The following is a 16,686-nucleotide window of genomic DNA, read 5'->3' as shown; positions in this document are numbered from 1 at the left end:
GGGGTCACCTATTGTGTCCGGTGCTCCTGATGTGGCCTCCTGTACGTCGGTGAGACCCATCATAAATTGGCGGACCGCTTTGTCGAGCACCTCCACTCCATCTGCCAAAAGCGGAACTTCCCGGTGGCCAAACTTTTTAACTCCCATTCCCGTTCCAACATGTTGATCCATGACCTCCTCTTATGTCAAGGTGAGGCCACCCTCAGGGTGGAGGAGCAACACCTGATATTCTATCTGGGTAGCCTCCAACCTGATGGCATGAATATCGACTTCTCCTTCCAATAAACATTTCCCCCTCCCCCTCCCCTCTTCTTCTACTCCCCATTCTGACCTTTTACCTCCTCTCACCTGCCTATCACTTCCTCCTGGGTCCCCTCCTTCATTCTTTTCTCCTATGGTCCACTCTCCTCTCTTATCAGATTCCTTCCTCTCCAGCCCTTCATCTTTCCCACCCACCTGGCTTCACCTATCATCTTCTAGCTATCCTCCTTTCCCTCCCCCACTTTTTTATTCAGGCATCTTCTCCCTTCCTTTTCAGTCCTGAAGGAATGTCAACTGTGCATTCATTTTCATAGGTGCTGTCTGACCTGCTGAGTTCCTCCAACGTTTTGTGCGTGTTGTTACTGATACCAATACACAACGACTAACCACAGCTGCTACTTACTTGTGTCCACGCTACACTGGAAAATGTGGATCCTGGATCGGCTTCTACAACCATCTGAGGACCCACCAAAGACAACTTACTCATCTCGAGTTAACCCTATTGATACCAACTACTACTTACCTATCAGAATGCTTTCGTTCTCTTGGAAAAGCTTCTTGTGGGAAAACATTATTAATTTACATAAAATTTAAATAATTAAGATAGCAAGAAGGAGTTTGATTTTTGAAGCACAAATTATGTTGTTGATTCGTACTTCTGGGGGACGAGATCACTCTCTCTTGGAACCGATGGTCTGAACATCCATCAGCTGTCAAGTTTTGACGTGGCAACCTATATTATGAGACAGCGAATTCTTGACTCCCTTTTCCCCCGACTCCGCCGTTTTCCCTTGGCACTGGAAGGTCACATTCCTTCTGCTGGAGATGCACAGATGGTGGAAGGCACAGCAGGGATTAAGGAATTATAAATATGTCAACGCTGCCTGGAAACAGTATCAGTCAAGCAACAAGCTCACACTCCACACTGGGGCTTGCTCAATTGTTTATTGGCCTGGGAGAGGCATCTTTTTTTATTACTCTGTATTTTTGTTATGGAATATCAGCGAGATGGTTTCCATGTTCTCTGTGTTTTATTTGTCCAAAACGCCTTAATCTCTCTACTCACATCTTTCAAATCTTGGTACGTGTGCAGTTTGTGGGTGGCTTATGCAATGAGAAGGTTTGTTTTAACGAAAGTAATTTTTAATTAAATCCAGCGCATTAGCTGGACGCTCCATTTCCTTCCATTTACTTGCACAAGAATTCTCAATTTTAATGTTTTTCCAGAGACGTGCCTTAAATAAAACAGAGCATTTTGCTCAGATGGAAATGGTACACAGTGATTATGTTTTTTGGATTAAAGTTTCAAACACTCGAGTTCAAATCCCACCCAGAAACATACGCAGAGTTTTTAATTCAATGAATTAAGGAAATCTGTTAATAAAAAGCTAGCATCAATAATGGTGACCATGAAGTTATTAGATTGTTATAAAAATCTGATTTGCTTCAGGGAAGGCAATCTGCTGTACCTATTTGGTCTCCCCAAACATAACTTCATGTTCACAGTTACATTGCCCTGTAAGTGTCCACAACCTGTGAATGAATACACTGGAGAGATGAATTATTGACTGCAATGAATTGTGTGGTAATACAACATGCTCCTTTCTACTATGTTTGAAATAAACAATGAATCTGCAAGCCACTTATCTTATATCATGCATCTTTTAGAGCATGGAACATCAAATAGTACAGCACAGAACTGGCCCTTCAGCCCACAATGTTGTGCTATCCATTTAACTTACTCTAAGATTATTCTAAACCTTCCCTCCCCTTAGCCCTCCATTTTTCTTTCATCCATATGCCTCTCTCAAAGCCTCTTAGATGATCCTAACGTATCTGTCTCTACTACCAACACTGGCAGGACATTCCACGCACCCACCACTCACTGTGTGTCTTATATATCAATGGTCACTTATTATGGCCACTTTATTAAGTACAGGAGTGGAACCCAAGCTGGTCTCCTGCTGCTGTAACCCATCCACTTCAAGGTTCAACACGTTGTGCATTCAGAGATGCTCTTCTACACAGCATTGTTGTAACGTGTGGTTATTTGAGTTACTGTTACCTTCCTGTCAGCTTGAACCAGTCTGGCCATTCTCCTCTGACCTCTCCCATTAACAAGGTGTTTTCACCCACAGAACTGCCGCTCACTGGATGTTTTTTGTTTTTCACACCATTCTCTGTAAACTCTAGAGACTGTTGTGTGTGAAAATCCCAGGGAATCTCAATTTCTGAGATACTCAAACCACTCTGTTTGGCACCAACAATCATTCCACGGTCAAAATCACTTAAGTCACATTTCTTCCCCATTCTGATGTTTGGTCTGAACAACAAGTAAATCTCTTGACCACAAATACATGCTTTTATGTATTGAGTTGCTGACACTTGATTGGCTGATATTTGCATTAATAAGCCCCTTCACAGGTGTGCCCGATGGAGTGTCCACAGAGTGTATATCAATAATATATTTAATTGCACATTACAGCAGCATCGAGTATTCCCACCAGTCAGGCCCGCCATTTTTTGTAACTTCCATCGGACAGGACGTACAGTTTATCGACTGTGACTACTTTGCATTAAAATTGACTTTGCTTTATTGTTCTAATTGCTTTGTCTTGTAAAAATTGTGCGTAATTTATGTTTAATGTAGACTTATCTTGTGAATGTTACTTACGTTTCTTATGCTGCTGCAACAAAGTTTCTTGTTTCACCTGTACTTGTGCACATGACATTAAATTGTAGCATCCCAGAGGAATATTGCTTTGTTTGGTTCATGTGGGCAATGGATGACAATAAACAGGAACTAGAACTTTGACTATGAGCTAATGTGTGATACAGGAACAGAACATCAAATCCAGATAAAGGGTCTTGACTACCTATTTCCCTCCACAGATGCTGCCTGACCCGTTGTTTTTCTACCTTACCAGCAACATTTATTTGCTCCAGATTCTAGAACCTGCAATCCCTTGTGTCATCCACGGATGTTTTTAAGACTCTAGATCATGACATATGCGAATTCTGGCTGTGAAGATACGAATAGAAAATAAATTATCACAGCCATAAAGTCAGGGCAACTACAACTCCACCCTGAAGTTGTATAAAACATTGGTGAGACCGAATATGGAGTGTTCTGTACAGTCCTGAACACCTACTACCAAAAGATATCAATATGCAACCTTTGTCCCCTCAGGTCATAGTTTAAGGGTGAAACTTACAGGAAACCTGAAGATGAACTTCTTCACTCAGGGTTGGTGTGATTGCAACGTTTAAGAGAAGTTTGGACAGGTACGTGGATGGGAGGGGTATGGAGGGCTATGGTTTGGGTGCAGACTGATGGGACTGGCAGAGTAATAGTTTGGCATGGACTAGATAGAAACATAGAAACACAGGTGCAGGAGTAGGCCATTCAGCCCTTCGAGCCTGCACCGCCATTTATTATGATCATGGCTGATCATCCAACTCAGAACCCCGCCCCAGCCTTCCCTCCATACCCCCTGATCCCTGTAGCCACAAGGGCCATATCTAACTCCCTCTTAAATATAGCCAATGAACTGGCCTCAACTGTTTCCTGTGGCAGAGAATTCCACAGATTCACCACTCTCTGTGTGAAGAAGTTTTTCCTAATCTCAGTCCTAAAAGGCTTCCCCTTTATCCTCAAACTGTGACCCCTTGTTCTGGACTTCCCCAACATTGGGAACAATCTTCCTGCATCTAGCCTGTGCAATCCCTTTAGGATTTTATACGTTTCAATCAGATCCCCCCTCAATCTTCTAAATTCCAACGAGTACAAGCCCAGTTCATCCAGTCTTTCTTCATATGAAAGTCCTGCCATCCCAGGAATCAATCTGGTGAACCTTCTTTGTACTCCCTCTATGGCAAGGATGTCTTTCCTCAGATTAGGGGACCAAAACTGCACACAATACTCCAGGTGTGGTCTCACCAAGGCCTTGTACAACTGCAGTAGTACCTCCCTGCTCCTGTACTCGAATCCTCTTGCTATAAGTGCCAGCATCCCATTCGCCTTTTTCACCGCCTGCTGTACCTGCATGCCCACTTTCAATGACTGGTGTATAATGACACCCAGGTCTCGTTGCACCTCCCCTTTTCCTAATCGGCCACCATTCAGATAATAATCTGTTTTCCTGTTTTTGCCACCAAAGTGGATAACTTCACATTTATCCACATTAAATTGCATCTGCCATGAATTTGCAGACTCACCTAACCTATCCAAGTCACCCTGCATCCTCTTAGCATCCTCCTCACAGCTAACACTGCCACCCAGCTTCGTGTCATCCGCAAACTTGGAGATGCTGCATTTAATTCCCTCATCCAAGTCATTAATATATATTGTAAACAACTGGGGTCTCAGCACTGAGCCTTGCGGTACCCCACTAGTCACCGCCTGCCATTCTGAAAAGGTCCCGTTTATTCCCACTCTTTGCTTCCTGTCTGCCAACCAATTCTCTACCCACATCAATACCTTACCCCCAATACCATGTGCTTTAAGTTTGCACACTAATCTCCTGTGTGGGACCTTGCCAAAAGCCTTTTGAAAATCCAAATATACTACATCCACTGGTTCTCCCCTATCCACTCTACTAGTTACATCCTCAAAAAATTTTATGAGATTCGTTAGACATAGATGTGCGGTAGTCTGCTATGACTCTAACAGTAATATAGCAGGGAACTGGTGAAACATCTCAGCACGTTCTCTGTATTGCAATGGTGAGTCTGTTGGAGCATGACAGCACAGACAAGCATTCAGATTTTCTCTTCTGAAGACTGTGGCACAGTAGCATAGATGCACTATTTTACAGCATGGACCCAGGTTCAATCCTCACCTCAGGTGCTGTCTATGTGGAGTTTGTGTGTTCTCCATGTGACCATGTGGACTTTCTCCAGGTGCTCCACTTTCAAGTTCAAGTTTAATTTTCATTCAACCTTACATGAATACAGCTGAATGAAGTGTTCCTCTGGAGCCAAGGTACAAAACATATACCAACAGTCATACACAGTACAAGGCACATATAACACATACAGTATAAGATCACAGTAAAGGTTCAAAGGTTCATTTATCGTCAAAGTATACAACTCTGAAATTCGTCTCCACGAAATCAAGAAAGAAAAAGAATGGCAGAACGATCACCAAACCCTAAATCCTTCCTTCCCACACAAAAAAACAAACAGGCACATGAACCCCAAATCCTCCTCCCCCGCAGACCTGAAAGAGCGGGCAAAAAACACAGAATACTCACATAAAATAATATAGTCCAAAACCCTGACTCCATGAACAAATTTAACTCTAATTCTAATCCTGATTATGGTAGGATGGCAAACACAACCAGCTGGTATAAGTGCCCAAATGGTAATTCTCCTTCAAAGGAGTGTCACAGTTTCTTTCAGTAAGCAAACAGTACCTCTGCTGGGGGGCATCACAGCCCTCCCTCAGAACTGCACCAGTCTATCTTAGAAGATAGCACAGTACAGCTCAGGAAAAGGCCCTTCAGCCCACAATGTTGTGCTGAACTAATTAAATTAGTAATCAAATGGCCAACTAAACTAATCCCTTCTGCCTACACAATATCCATATCCTTCCATTTTCCTCGCTTTCATGTGCCTATCTAAACATCTCTTAAAAGTCCCTAATCTTTCTGCCTCTTCCATCACCCCAGGCAGTAGATTCCAGGCACCCACTGTGTCTAGGTCACTCTAGATCATTGCATTTAGTCTCTGCAGGCAGCTCTATGTCCAGAGTCTTCTGAATCAGATGCAGCCATAACTCTCAGCTCCAAATCAGAGATGATGGAGCACTTATACAAGCAGAACTTGGACTCCGAAATCAAAGCACATTAGCCATCTCATCTCATGGTCATTATAATTAAAATATAAAAATGCTGACAGAAATCAATACATCATCTAATAACAAGTGGCTTTTACCTTGTCAGCTCGACTGGACTTGCGATTGCGACTGACGTTATGCAGCTGAAACACCTGGTAGTGTAGGGGCTCCTGCTGCTGGCGCATGCCGATCTCAAACTTTGAATTGACACCAGGTTGTAATTGGAAAGTGTTGAAGATTGAAATAGAAAATAACAAGGAAGAGATGAGAATCACCTACTGGCGTTTGGTCATGAAAAGTCTTAGAACATAGCACAGCACCAGAAGAGGCCCTTCGTCCTTCGTCCCACAATATCTGTACAGAACATGATACCTAATTTAACTAAACTTCTTCTGCTTGTGCATGATATATAGTTCTCCATTCCCCAAATATTCATGTGTCTAACGTGCCATTATCATATCTGCTTCCACCACTATCCCTAGCAGCCTGCTCCATACTACCTGGTGTTTTAAAAAAGCCTGTCCTGCACATCTCCTTTAAACTTTTCCCCTCTTTCCTTAAACGCATGTCCTCTATAATTTGACATCTCTATCCTTGGCAGCAGAGTAGTATAGTGATTATTGTAATGCCTTATAGTGCTAGCTGTAAGATTAGGGTTCAATTCCTGCCACTGTCTCACTTAGCTGCGACATAACTTCCTTGCTCTCATACTCAATGACCAAACCAATGAAGTACATGGTATGTCATCTTTCCCACTCTGTGTGCTTGTGCGACCATTTTCAGGGAGCTACAAACTTGGACCCCAAGATCCTTCTGTACATTCATTGACTGCTTACGTTCTCCTGATATTGCTTATATCCTTCCCCTTAATACATCTTTTAAAGCATTGGTCGTGTGGATAGTCAGAGGCTTTTCCCCAGGGCTGAAATGGCTAACATGAGAGGACACAGTTTTAAGGTGCTTGGAAGTAGGTACAGAGGAGATGTCAGGGGTAAGCTTTTTTAAGCAGAGTGTGGTGAGTGCGTGGAATGGGCTGCTGGTGACAGTGGTGGAGGCGGATACGATAAGAGACTCCTGGATAGGTACATGGAGCTTAGAAAATAGAGGGCTATGGGTAACCCTAGGTAATTTCTAAAGTAAGGATGTGTTCGGCACAGCATTGTGGGCCGAAGGGCCTGTATTGTGCTGTAAGCTTTTCCATGTTTCTACATACCAGACATCCCACCTCTCCCGGAAGTTCCGGGAGTCTCCCGCATATTAATAGTGGCTCCCTGATGCCCGCAAATCAAATTTTTTGAGAGCGAGCGAGCAAGAGAGAGAGAGAGAGCGAGCAAGCGAGAGAGAAAGAGAGAGAGAGAGAGAGAGAGAGAGACCACGAGAGAGAGCGAGTGTGCGAACGACCACGAGAGAGAGAGAGTGTGTGAGAGCGACCACGAGAGAGAGAGAGAGAGAGAGAGAGAGTGCACGCGCACACCATGGCAGAGTGTTCCAAAAAAAGAAAATATAAAATGCTCTTCACCCCAGACTACACTAAAGTGTACCCCTGCCTAATAGAGGTCAAAAATAATGACAGTGTTGCTCGCTGCACTGTTTGCAACAGTGACTTTTCTATTGCCCATGGTGGGTTAAGACTGTAAAAGACATGTTGCGGTGAGTTTAACAGGTGTCATTCGTTCATTAGCATAGCTAACGTTATTTAAGTTAGCTGGCTAGCTGCTAAGGAGCCACTCTATTGCAGACATCCCACCTCTCCCGGAAGTCTCCCGCAAATTGATGGTGCTACCTCCCAGAAATGAGCTTTTGCAGGGTGGGATGTCTGACATACTGTCTTAAATATGTTAAAAATCTACAGCAATCAAAAGAGCAAATTTGCCTGTTAATGATGTATTCATGTTCAGACAGGGCTAGACATTTTGTTTGCCCCCTTATTTTATTTAGTGATACAGTGTGGAGTAGGCCCTTCCAGCCCTTTGAGCCGCACCGCCAGCAGCCCCCAACAAATCCTAGCCTAATTACGGGACAATTTGCAATGACCAATTAACCTATCAATTGGTAGGTCTTTGGACTGTGGGAGAAAACCAGCACACCCAGAGGAAACCCATGCACTCCACAGGGAGAACGTATAGACTCCTTACAGATGACCTTGGAATAAAACTCTGGCACCCTGAGCTGGAGTAGCATCATGCTAACCACTATGCTTGCACTTATCCCATCTCTGTTGTTCAGCTGAGATGCCAGCACACTGAAGGCTGGAAGAAGAAGCCTCATTCTAAATCTTCAGTAGATTGGCTGTGTGGAAGTTTCAGAGCAGCACTGTAGGAATATCATACTTTTAGAAGTGCTTTCAATCAGATGGAAAGGTAAAATAAGTTCTGCCTAACAATTCCAGTGATTCGGGTATGCAGTGCTAATCAAAGCAGATCTGGGACATCGTCCTGCTTAAACAAGTGGGTGCAATCCCCTACACAGTCCAGAAAGGTAAATCATTGCACATGAAATCATCACCACAGCAAATTCCTAACATATGTAAATTGATATATAGTGAATAAAGTTGATTGTTAATAAAAAAAAAGAGGTGAGATAAGCTGGTATAAAATAACTGTGGCTCTATTTTTGAATGTGCTCATTCATGCTGGGCTAACGTATTCACCAGCTCTGATAAATCTGTTACCTCATCCTGGTGATAATTGAAAACACTTTAAGCTGTTACTGAAACTATTTTACTAAGTGTTTAATTATCTGCCCTGATTTTTGGTGGTGCCACAATTATTATTACTGAGACAAAGTTTTCTTTTAGATTCCATAATGATCTAATGAGCCCCACAATTTTATGTGAGGTACCCTATACCTCTACTGGCCTAAACTTCAAAACACACTTAAAGGAAAATTTCCATATCTTATGTTTAAACCTTGGGAAATAGGAGGTTGAAGCATACCTGCAAATTCTTTTGAATCTCAAGTCTAAATTGTCTGAAGAATACTCAAAGATAATAGGTCAATTGTCAATATATCAAAGAGTGTTTTGTGACACAGTGTATGAGTAATTGGAAACATGGGAAGTGATAAGTATACCCTTGTGGTTAGGAATAGCTGACTTGAACCTATGTGGACACACGGTAGATAAACAACCGACGGAAAGATATCATTAAGATTGAAAGAATACAGAGAAAAATTACAATTAAATTGTCAGGACTTAAGGACTTGAGTTACAGGGAAAAGCTGATTAAGTTACAAATTTATTCCCTGGAGCATAGGAGAATTAGGTGAGATTTGATAGTGGTAGTGGTTCTAGATAGAGTAAATACAAGCAAGTTTTTTTCATAGAAACATAGAAAACATGCAGCACAATACAGGCCCTTCAGCCCACAAAGCTGTGCTAAACATTTCCTTACCTTAGAAATACCTAGGGTTACCCATAGCCCTCTATTTCCTAAGCTCCATGTACCTAATCAGGAGTCTCTTAACAGACCCTATTATATCCACCTCCACCACCATTGCCGACAGCCCATTCCATCACTCACCACTCTCTGTGTAAAAAAACTTACCCCTGACATCTCCTCTGTACCTACTTCCAAGCACCTTAAAACTCTCATGCTAGCCATTCCAGCCCTGGGAAAAAGCCTCTGACTATCCACACAATCAATGCCTCTCATTATCTTGTACTGTACACCTCTATCAGGTCACCTCTCATTCTCCGTTGCTCCAAGGAGAAAAGGCTGAGTTCACTCAACCTATTCTCATAAGGCATGCTCCCCAATCCAGCCAACATCCTTGTAAATCTCCTCTGCACCCTTTCTATGATTTCCATGTCCTTCCTGTAGTGAGGTGACCAGAATTGAGCACAGTACTCCAAGTGGGGTCTGACCAGGGTCCTATATAGCAGCAACATTACCTCACGGCTCTTAAACTCAATCCCATGATTGATGAAGGCCAATACACTGTATGCCTTCTTAACCACAGAGTCAACCTGCGCAGCTGCTTTGAGCGTCCTATGGACTCGGACCCCAAGATCTCTCTGATCCTCCAGACTGCCAAGAATGCTGTATTAGTGCCATTAATGCTGTATCCTGCCATCATATTTGACCTACTAAAATGAACCACCTCACACTTATCTGGGTTGAACTCCATCTGCCACTTCTCAGCCCAGTTTTGCATCCTATCAATGTCCCGCTGTAACCTTTGACAGCTCTCCACACTATCCACAACACCCCCAACCTTTGTGTCATCAGCAAATTTACTAACCCATCCCTCTACTTCCTCATCCAGGTCACTTATAAAAATCATGAAGAGAAGGGGTTCCAGAACAGATCCCTGAGGCACACCACTAGTCACCGGCCTCCATGCAGAATATGACCCATCTACAACCACTCTTTGCCTTTCTGTGAGCAAGCCAGTACTGGATCCACAAAGCAATGTCCCCTTGGATCCCATGCCTCCTTACTTTCTCAGTAAGCCTGGCATGGGTTACCTTATCAAATGCCTTGCTGAAATCCATATACACTACATCTACGGCTCTACCTTCATCGATGTGTTTAGTCACATCCTCAAAAAATGGCCTTTGACAAAGCCATGCTGACTATTCCTAATCATATTATGCCTCTCCAAATGTTCATAAATCCTGCCTCTCAGGATCTTCTCCATCAACGTACCAACCACTGAAGTAAGACTCACTGGCCTATAATTTCCTGGGCTATCCCTACTCCCTCTCTTGAATAAGGGAACAACATCTGCAACCCTCCAATCCTCCAGAACCTCTCCTGTCCTCATTGATGATGCAAAGATCATTGCCAGAGGCTCAGCAACTACTGAAGACTGGAACTAGAGGTCACAGGTTAAGGGTAAAAGGTGAAATATTTAAGGGGACCTTAAGGGGGAACTTCTTCACTCAAAGGTTGTTGCAATTGTGGAACAAGCTGTCAGTGGAAGTGGTGGATCTGGCTTTGATTTCCAAACTTAAGTGTGGATAGGTACATGGATAGGAGGGGTGTGGAGGGCTATGGTTCAGGTGCAGTCAATGGGAATAGGCAGAATAACAGATTGCATGGAATAGATGGGCTGAATGGCTTGTTTTGGTGCTGTAGTGCTCTATGACTCTATGACTTTTACCGCGAGACTGACCTGTTGTAAATTAATACATAGAGATTGATTATTCTGATCTGTCAACAGCCACGGTATCAGACAAGATTCTAACTGTCAATGTGGCAGTATGGTCTTTCTCTTCCTGTGTCCATCAACCAAAGTATAGTCTTTCTGGTGTGGTGTACAATGCAAAATGCAAAGTGGCCTCAACAAGATCATGACTTAGAGGTGCTTGTGAGCATGAGCCAAGCTAAAGGTGTGGGACCGATTGCCTCTCCATATAACGATATAACCATATAACAATTACAGCACAGAAACAGGCCATCTCGGCCCTTCTAGTCCGTGCTGAACGCTTACTCTCACCTACTCTCAATGGAACAACATGAGCAATACGCCAATCCTCCGGCACCATCATTGTTTCTAATGACATTTGAAATATTTCTGTCAGAGCCCCTGCTATTTCCACACTAACTTCCCTCAAGGTCCTAGGGAATATCCTGTCAGGACCCGGAGACTTATCCACTTTTATGTTCCTTAAAAGTGCCAGTACTTCCTCTTCTTTAATCATCATAGTTTCCATAACCTCCCTACCTGTTTCCCTTATCTTACATAATTCAATATCCTTCTCCTTCGTGAATACCGAAGAAAAGAAATTGTTCAAAATCTCCCCCATCTCTTTTGGCTCCACACATAGCTGTCCACTCTGATTCTCTAAGGGACCAATTTTATCCTTTTACCCACCACTTTATCACTAAATTATCACTATCCTTTTGCTACTAATATAACTGCAGAAATCCTTTGGATTTATTTTCACCTTCTTTTGGCTTTTCTAATTTCTTTCTTAAGATTCTTTTTACATTCTTTATATTCCTCGAGCACCTCATTTACTGCATGCTGCCTATATTTATTGTAGATACCTCTCTTTTTCCAAACCAAGTTTCCAATATCCCTTGAAAACCATGGCTCTCTCAAACTTTTCACCTTTCCTTTCAACCTAACAGGAACATAAAGATTCTGTACCCTCAGAATTTCACCTTTAAATGATCTCCATTTCTCTATTACATCCTTCCCATGAAACAAATTGTCCCAATCCACTCCTTCTAAATTCTTTCGCATCTCCTCAAAGTTAGTCTTTCTCCAATTAAAAATCTCTACCCTGGGTCCAGACCTATCCTTCTCCATAATTATATTGAAACTAATGGCATTGTGATCACTGGATCCGAAGTGCTCCCCAACACATACCTCTATCACCTGACCTATCTCATTCCTTAACAGGAGATCCAACACTGCCCCTTCTCTAGTTGGTACCTCTATGTATTGCTGCAAAAAACTATCCTGCACACATTTTACAAACTCCAAACCATCCAGCCCTTTTACAGTATGGGCTTCCCAGTCTATGTGTGGAAAATTAAAATCTCCCACAATCACAACCTTGTGCTTACTACAAATATCTGCTATCTCCTTATAAATTTGCTCCTCATTTGGTGGTCTATAATACACCCCTCTAAGTGTTACTACACCTTTCTTATTCCTCAATTCCACCCAAATAGCCTCCCTAGACGAACCCTCTAATCTATCCTGCCAGAGCACCGCTGTAATATTTTCTCTGACAAGCAATGCAACACCTCTCCCTCTTGTCTCTCTGATTCTATCACACCCGAAGCAACGAAATCCAGGAATATTTAGTTGCCAATCACACCCCTCCTGCAACCATGTTTTACTAATATCTACCACATCATACTTCCAGGTATCAATCCATGCTTTAAGCTCATCCACCTTTCTTATAATGCTCCTAGCATTAAAATAAATGCATTTAAGAAATTTTCCACCTCTTACTCTCTGTTTATCACTAATGGTGCAAACAACTTTACAATTTTCTTTTTTTTCCTTCTCCCCTACATCTGTTCCTACACTCTGGTTCCTCTCCCCCCTTGTATCTAGTTTAATTCCACTGGAGCCTCTCTAGCAAACCTACCTGCAAGGATATTTGTCCGCCTCTAATTCAGATGTAAACCGTCCTGCCGGAACAGGTCCCACCTTCCCTGGAAAACTGCCCAATTATCTATAAATCTGAAGCCCTCCCTCCTGCACCATGTCTTCAGCCACGTGTTAATCTGCGCTATCTTACTATTTCTAAACCCGCCTGCACGTGGCACTGGTAGCAATCCTGAGATTGCTATCCTGGAGGTCCTGTCCTTTAACTTGGCTCCTAACTCCCTAAACTCACCTTTCCAGACCTCCTCACTCTTCCTACCCACGTCATTGGTGCCTACATGGACCACGACATCCGGCTGCTCACCCTCCCTCTTGAGAATACTGAGAACTCGATCCGAGATATCGCAGACCTTGGCACCAGGGAGGCAACAGACCATCCGAGATTCTCGATCCCTCCCACAGATCCTCTTATCTGTCCCCCTTACTATCGAATCCCCTATCACTACTGCTCTCCTCTTTTCCCTCCTTCCCTTCTGAGCTGAGGGTCCCGTCTCGGTGCCAGATACGTGACCACTGCAACTTGCCCCTGGTAGGTGGTCCTCATCAACAGTATCCAAAACGATGTACTTATTATTGTTGGGAACGGCCACAGGGGTGCTCTGCTCATTCTGCCTATTCCCCTTCCCTCTCCTGACAGTCACCCATCTACCTGTCTCTCATCACAGTCATGGGTCTGATGTATTTATTACTGCGTCCTTTTGTGTCAGCTCTTGACCAGTTGACTTTGGTATGGGCAAGATTCAGAGATTTCTAGATGATGTGTACAATAGGAATTGAATATAAAAATCCTTCTAAGTCCTGAGCAATTCATTGAAACACCATTACATTCACACCTGACGCCACCTACAATTTGAAGTCTGCATTCACAATTTTCAGAAGTCACAGGACAACAATACAAAGTGTGAGTCACAACAGGTTATCCATTGACCCCAATATATCTTGTAACCCATGTTAACTTGGCTGAGATCACCTCATACAGCATTGGTTCACAATTAAACTAAGGCCTTATCAGTCAGTAAGGCTGACCACGACAATACATTTAATTAATTGGGTTGTAGGGAGGAGTTAAGAGTGTATTTGGAAAAAGAGGACAATAATTTCTTTGAAACAAATCATATTAATATAATGATATTTGCTTATGCTGTTAGAATCTTCCTGTCAGGCTCACCTGTCCAACTGCTCTGCTGATAAGGAACAACATTGTCATCAGGGTCCCCAGCATTTTCTATCCTTTTTGTGCAATCTTTTTCCTCCTGAAGTGATTTTCCCAGCCGAATGCTTCGTGGAGTGGATGGCGTAGTCTGATGAATCTCAGTAAGATTTCCATAAGACCACTAATGAGCTTACTTGGCTTGATTTAGAGACTCTGTGTAATCTTTAACTGCCTGTCAGTGCCCTTGCAATCACCCTTGGACAGCACTAATACAAACAACTCCGTTTTTGAATCACTCTGGAAAATGTTCAAAGGCTGAGAGCAAAGACAAAGAGCATCGGTTCACTGATTATATGATTATGGAAGAAAGGACTATTCCTCAAAGTCAACATGACATACTGAGAGGAACACAATACCACTGGATCACCAAGATTGTCCTCTGTATTATCCCCCAACTCTGCCTTTATATGTGCATTCGTTACATTAGATCTGAACAATCCAACGTACTATTTGTTGTCCTCCCATTCTCCACACTCCAGAAAAACTCAGCTTCCCTTAATTTAAGCCCCATTGAACCATCACTTCTTTGATCTCTTCCTGTCTGTCTCTCCTCCTTTGAGAAGTTACTTAAAAACCTTGCATTAGAAATATGTATCATTGGTCCTAAAATTTTCTTAACTAATTTCTAGTTGGACATTTTGACAGTGCTCCAGTAGCAGCGTCCACATTAAGGACCCACACCATCCAAGACAGGTCCTACCAACATCCAGGGAGGCGGTACAGGAGCCTGAAGTCCCACAATTAACATTTTAGCAACAGCTTCTTCCTTTCCATCACCAGATCTCTGAATAGCCCATGAAACCATGCACACTACCACATTACACTATTCCTCTTGCTTTATATTATTTGTAACTTAAAAACAATTTTTATGTCTTGCACTGCACTGTTGTCACAAAACAAGAAATTTCATGAAATATGTCAGTGATAATAAACCTGATTCTAATTAGAATGGCTGTTGACACCTTAATAAACGAAGTTGCATTTGTGATATTATTTATGCTTGCTCCTAGATCACAGAAAAAGGCCCCTTTGGCCCACCACTCCATGTTATCTGTGCATATCCGATTTGTTTGCATTTCGTCTGTAGCCCTCTTCACCAGGGGTTCCCAACATTTTTTATGCCATTGACCCCTATCATTAACTGAGGAGTCTGTGGATCACAGGTTGGGAACCCCTGGTCTGCACCATTCCTGTCTAAGTGTCTGCCCAGATGTTTTTTTAAAACATTGCATCTGTCTCTAACACCTCCTCTGGCAGCTCGTGACATGGATCATTCCTTTGACATTGTCGTTCCATCTTGCTTCTGTAATTCCAATACACAATGGGATGAAGCAGCTCAATAGAGGATGCACAATAATATGGACATTTCTTCATTTCAGTGTTGAGAATTTCCTCACTCTGAAAGTACTGGGTGATGTCAGTCTATGGGACACTGGAAACTCAGTAATAAGTTTACTTGAAATAATAGAAGCAGACAATTTTGTGGTGTTTAAGAGGCTTTAGATAGACACATGAATGTGCAGGAAATGGAGGGATATGGATGATACACATGAGAACATTTCATATAAATTGGCATCATGATCAGCACAATGCGGTGGGCTGAATAGCCTATCCAGTGCTTTACTATGCTCTATTTTATTTTTTTCAAAGCAAATTTATTATCAAAGTACATACTGTGCTGTGCAAAACTATTAGGCACATATATATAGCTAGGGTGCCTAAGACTTTTACACAATACTGTATTTGTCAACGTAGAGTGGGGAGCGAGTTGGAGCAAAAGATGTTAGGAATGGCGAGGGTGGAGTGCCACAGGACGGGTGCAAACACACCTGGCCCCGAGACACCAGGCAAGGTCATTTAATTCCAAACAATTACAGAATATCTTTCTGGTACTTCCCGTTCCCTCCCCTCTCCCTGACCCCTTCCCACTCTCAGTCCACATATCAGAATTAGGTTTATCATCACTCACCGACCTGTCATGATTTTTTTGCAGCAGCAACAGTATAGTACAATACATAAAATTACTACAGTACTGTGCAAAAGTCTAGCTAGCACTGGTGAGGCCGAAAGGGAGATTTTGACAACTGGGCATCCTGAAATCTCCATTCTTTCCACCCAGGCTTAAAACTTAGAGAGGTCACTCCAGTGCCGATTCTATTGTCCTTTGAGACAGACAGATGTATCATCATTATTTTATATGTATATATACATACACACACACTGTATGTACCTAAGACTTTTGCACAGTACTGTATATGTCACCATATACAAGTCTGAGATTCAATTTTTTGTGGGCATA

The 16,686-nt window shown here is 42.6% G+C and overlaps 1 protein-coding gene across 3 annotated transcripts in view; it reads right to left on the bottom strand.

Moving 5' to 3' along the window:
- The window catches only part of LOC140212742 (uncharacterized), an 87,374-nt gene extending 72,910 nt beyond the window's left edge, over positions 1 to 14,464 (bottom strand). For all 3 annotated transcript variants that reach the window (XM_072283889.1, XM_072283888.1, XM_072283887.1), the window contains exons 1-2: positions 14,343 to 14,464; positions 6,199 to 6,297 (exon numbers count right to left, since the gene is read on the bottom strand). In XM_072283889.1, coding sequence (XP_072139990.1) covers positions 6,199 to 6,297; positions 14,343 to 14,396 — 153 coding nt within the window. In that variant the 5' untranslated portion in view covers positions 14,397 to 14,464. The remainder of the gene's footprint in view (positions 1 to 6,198; positions 6,298 to 14,342) is intronic.
- Positions 14,465 to 16,686: the final 2,222 nt, after the last annotated feature.

This window comes from Mobula birostris, chromosome 20 (assembly GCF_030028105.1).
Source record: "Mobula birostris isolate sMobBir1 chromosome 20, sMobBir1.hap1, whole genome shotgun sequence".
Taxonomy (NCBI): domain Eukaryota; kingdom Metazoa; phylum Chordata; class Chondrichthyes; order Myliobatiformes; family Myliobatidae; genus Mobula; species Mobula birostris.
This window is presented reverse-complemented; position numbering and strand designations above follow the sequence as displayed.